This window comes from Lethenteron reissneri, unplaced genomic scaffold (assembly GCF_015708825.2).
Source record: "Lethenteron reissneri isolate LAM-NWPU_2019-01 unplaced genomic scaffold, ASM1570882v1 scaffold_1630, whole genome shotgun sequence".
NCBI lineage: Eukaryota > Metazoa > Chordata > Hyperoartia > Petromyzontiformes > Petromyzontidae > Lethenteron > Lethenteron reissneri.
This window is the reverse complement of record NW_026891367.1, coordinates 869,949-874,523: the sequence shown is the minus strand read 5'-3', so window position 1 is coordinate 874,523 and position 4,575 is coordinate 869,949. Positions and strand designations below refer to the sequence as shown.

General features: G+C 51.6%; 1 protein-coding gene across 1 annotated transcript in view; it reads left to right on the top strand.

Annotated features, from left to right (window-relative positions):
• The first annotated feature begins 465 nt into the window (after positions 1-465).
• The window catches only part of LOC133362837 (uncharacterized), a 34,557-nt gene continuing 30,447 nt past the window's right edge, over positions 466-4,575 (top strand). The window contains exons 1-2 of the mRNA XM_061581780.1: positions 466-583; positions 2,745-2,820. Coding sequence (XP_061437764.1) covers positions 466-583; positions 2,745-2,820 — 194 coding nt within the window. The remainder of the gene's footprint in view (positions 584-2,744; positions 2,821-4,575) is intronic.

Here is a 4,575-nt window from a genome sequence, read left to right as displayed (position 1 = left end):
CCAGTGTAGTTAGAGAGGCACTGCCATTGACCAGTGTAGTTAGAGAGGCACTGCCATTGGCCAGTGTAGTTAGAGAGGCACTGCCATTGACCAGTGTAGTTAGAGAGGCACTGCCATTGACCAGTGTAGTTAGAGAGGCACTGCCATTGACCAGTGTAGTTAGAGAAGCACTGCCATTGACCAGTGTAGTTAGAGAAGCACTGCCATTGACCAGTGTGATTAGAGAGACACTGCCATTGACCAGTGTAGTTAGAGAGGCACTGCCATTGACCAGTGTAGTTAGAGAGGCACTGCCATTGACCAGTGTAGTTAGAGAGGCACTGCCATTGGCCAGTGTAGTTAGAGAGACACTGCCATTGGCCAGTGTAGTTAGAGACGCACTGCCATTGACCAGTGTAGTTAGAGAGGCACTGCCATTGACCAGTGTGATTAGAGAAGCACTGCCATTGGCCAGTGTAGTTAGAGATGCACTGCCAACTTGGCACTCACCTTGTTTTCATAGCAGCCGACTTTCTCGCAGAGTGCCTCCCGTCGCTTGCCCAGCTCGCGAACCTGTCGCAGTTCACGCGCAACGGACGTGCTGGTCAGTGACCTTCGGTTTTTTCGGTGAAGTCACGTAGGTAAAACAATTTAAATTAATGAAAGTAAAATGAAAGTAAAATAAAACAAAATTAAAAATTCACGACGTTTCGGAAGCAACACAAGCAGCCGTCCTCAGGTGAAAACCAGGTCTGTCGGGGCGACAGCGTCTGAATGAAACAGCACACGAGCTTGGAGCATGTTTATAAGCTGGGTTGGAGGGGGGGGGGGGAAGGGAGCGCCTTGACAATAGAATTTGCATATCAAGAGGAATTTAGCATATTTATGGGAAATGCAGGAATGTGATTAGTACTACTCATGCCCTTGCATTATGCAGGATTAGCAGCATCAAAGGGAGGGGATATGGGAAATGCAGGTATGTGATTAGTACTACTTATGCCCGTGCATTATGCAGGATTAGCAGCATCACAGGGAGGGGATATGGGAAATGCAGGTATGTGATTAGTACTACTCATGCCCGTGCATTATGCAGGATTAGCAGCATCAAAGGGAGGGGATATGGGAAATGCAGGTATGTGATTAGTACTACTCATGCCCGTGCATTATGCAGGATTAGCAGCATCACAGGGAGGGGATATGGGAAATGCAGGTATGTGATTAGTACTACTCATGCCCGTGCATTATGCAGGATTAGCAGCATCACAGGGAGGGGATATGGGAAATGCAGGTATGTGATTAGTACTACTCATGCCCGTGCATTATGCAGGATTAGCAAGCATCAAAGGGAGGGGATATGGGAAATGCAGGTATGTGAATTAGTACTACTTATGCCCGTGCATTATGCAGGATTAGCAGCATCACAGGGAGGGGATATGGGAAATGCAGGTATGTGATTAGTACTACTCATGCCCGTGCATTATGCAGGATTAGCAGCATCACAAAGGGAGGGGATATGGGAAATGCAGGTATGTGATTAGTACTACTCATGCCCGTGCATTATGCAGGATTAGCAGCATCACAGGGAGGGATATGGGAAATGCAGGTATGTGATTAGTACTACTTATGCCCGTGCATTATGCAGGATTAGCAGCATCACAGGGAGGGGATATGGGAAATGCAGGTATGTGATTAGTACTACTCATGCCCGTGCATTATGCAGGATTAGCAGCATCACAGGGAGGGGATATGGGAAATGCAGGTATGTGATTAGTACTACTTCATGCCCGTGCATTATGCAGGATTAGCAGCATCAAAGGGAGGGGATATGGGAAATGCAGGTATGTGATTAGTACTACTTATGCCCGTGCATTATGCAGGATTAGCAGCATCACAGGGAGGGGATATGGGAAATGCAGGTATGTGATTAGTACTACTTATGCCCGTGCATTATGCAGGATTAGCAGCATCAAGGGAGGGGATATGGGAAATGCAGGTATGTGATTAGTACTACTTGTGTCCGTGCATTATGCAGGATTAGCAGCATCACAGGGAGGGGATATGGGAAATGCAGGTATGTGATTAGTACTACTCATGCCCGTGCATTATGCAGGATTAGCAGCATCAAAGGGAGGGGATATGGGAAATGCAGGTATGTGATTAGTACTACTCATGCCCGTGCATTATGCAGGATTAGCAGCATCAAGGAAGGGGATATGGGAAATGCAGGTATGTGATTAGTACTACTTATGCCCGTGCATTATGCAGGATTAGCAGCATCAAAGGGAGGGGATATGGGAAATGCAGGTGTGTGATTAGTACTACTTATGCCCGTGCATTATGCAGGATTAGCAGCATCAAAGGGAGGGGATATGGGAAATGCAGGTATGTGATTAGTACTACTTATGCCCGTGCATTATGCAGGATTAGCAGCATCAAAGGGAGGGGATATGGGAAATGCAGGTATGTGATTAGTACTACTTGTGTCCGTGCATTATGCAGGATTAGCAGCATCAAGGGAGGGGATATGGGAAATGCAGGTATGTGATTAGTACTACTTATGCCCGTGCGTTATGCAGGATTAGCAGCATCAAAGGGAGGGGATAGGGGTAGCATTAATAAAGAGAAAGGAGTGTTAATAGTATGTAGCTGCGGCAACTAAAACCACCACGTAAGCAACTAAAGTATAAACTACATATTATCATCAGCATACTAAACATACTGGTTTTGCGTTTTGTATTACCAAGTTTGTGCATGTCTGTACGTAGGCTCCGAGCTGTGCCTGGTGATGCGCTTCGACAAGATTCCAACTCGTCCCTGGATTGAAAGAGAAACGCGTGACAGGTGTGCGGTGACAGTCCCACACGGTCCCTGGGACAGAGTAGTCAAGACGGCAGCGCCGTCACTCCGCGCTCCGACTGCTTAGGGAACGGGGAACATTCAAAATGTGTAAAAGAGAGCAACAGGGTCGGGTGAGCGTCAGGTGGGACGGTTAGACCAGCGCCAGAGGTTGCAATCGGGTACCCGATACCCGTACCCCTACCCGATACCCGTACCCTACCCGATACCCGTACCCTACCCGATACCCGTACCCTACCCGATACCCGTACCTACCTGATACCCGATACCCGTACCCTACCCGATACCCGTACCCTACCCGATACCCGATACCCGTACCCTACCCGATACCCGTACCCTACCCGATACCCGTACCCTACCCGATACCCGTACCCTACCCGATACCCGTACCCTACCCGATACCCGTACCCTACCCGATACCCGTACCCTACCTGATACCCGATACCCGTACCCTACCCGATACCCGTACCCTACCCGATACCCTACCCGTACCCTACCCGATACCCGTACCCTACCCGATACCCGTACCCTACCCGATACCCGTACCCTACCCGATACCCGTACCCTACCTGATACCCGATACCCGTACCCTACCCGGTACCCGTACCCTACCCGATACCCGATACCCGTACCCTACCCGATACCCGTACCCTACCCGATACCCGTACCCTACCCGATACCCTACCCTACCCGATACCCGTACCCTACCCGATACCCGTACCCTACCCGATACCCGTACCCTACCTGATACCCGATACCCGTACCCTACCCGATACCCGTACCCTACCCGATACCCGATACCCGTACCCTACCCGATACCCGTACCCTACCGATACCCGTACCCTACCCGATACCCGTACCCTACCCTACCCGTACCCTACCCGATACCCTACCCGTACCCTACCCGATACCCGTACCCGACTACCCGATACCCATACCCTACCCGATACCCGTACCCTACCCGATACCGTACCCTACCCGATACCCGTACCCTACCCGATACCCGTACCCTACCCGATACCCGATACCCTACCCTACCCGATACCCGATACCCGTACCCTACCCGATACCCGTACCCTACCCGATACCCGATACCCGTACCCTACCCGATACCCGTACCCTACCCGATACCCGATACACGTACCCTACCCGATACCCGTACCCTACCCGATACCCGTACCCTACCCGATACCCGTACCCTACCCGATACCCGTACCCTACCCGATACCCTACCCGTACCCTACCCGATACCCGTACCCGACTACCCGATACCCATACCCTACCCGATACCCGTACCCTACCCGATACCCGTACCCTACCCGATACCCGTACCCTACCCGATACCCGATACCCGTACCCTACCCGATACCGTACCCTACCCGATACCCGATACCCGTACCCTACCCGATACCCGTACCTACCTGATACCCGTACCCTACCCGATACCCGATACCCGTACCCTACCCGATACCCGTACCCTACCCGATACCCAATACCCGTACCCTACCCGATACCCGTACCCTACCCGATACCCGTACCCTACCCGTACCCGACTACCCGTACCCGGCTGGGTACGGGTAGTCGTTTGCGACCTTGGTGCGGCCGGGTACGGGTAGGCCGTGAGTCACTGGTGAGTCACCGTTTGTCACTCATTTCCCAACGTCTTGTCTCTTCTTACAATTCAAGTTCCTAGAATCAACCCACCCGCGCCTGCAACGTGGCTTCATCCCAGAGGTCGCA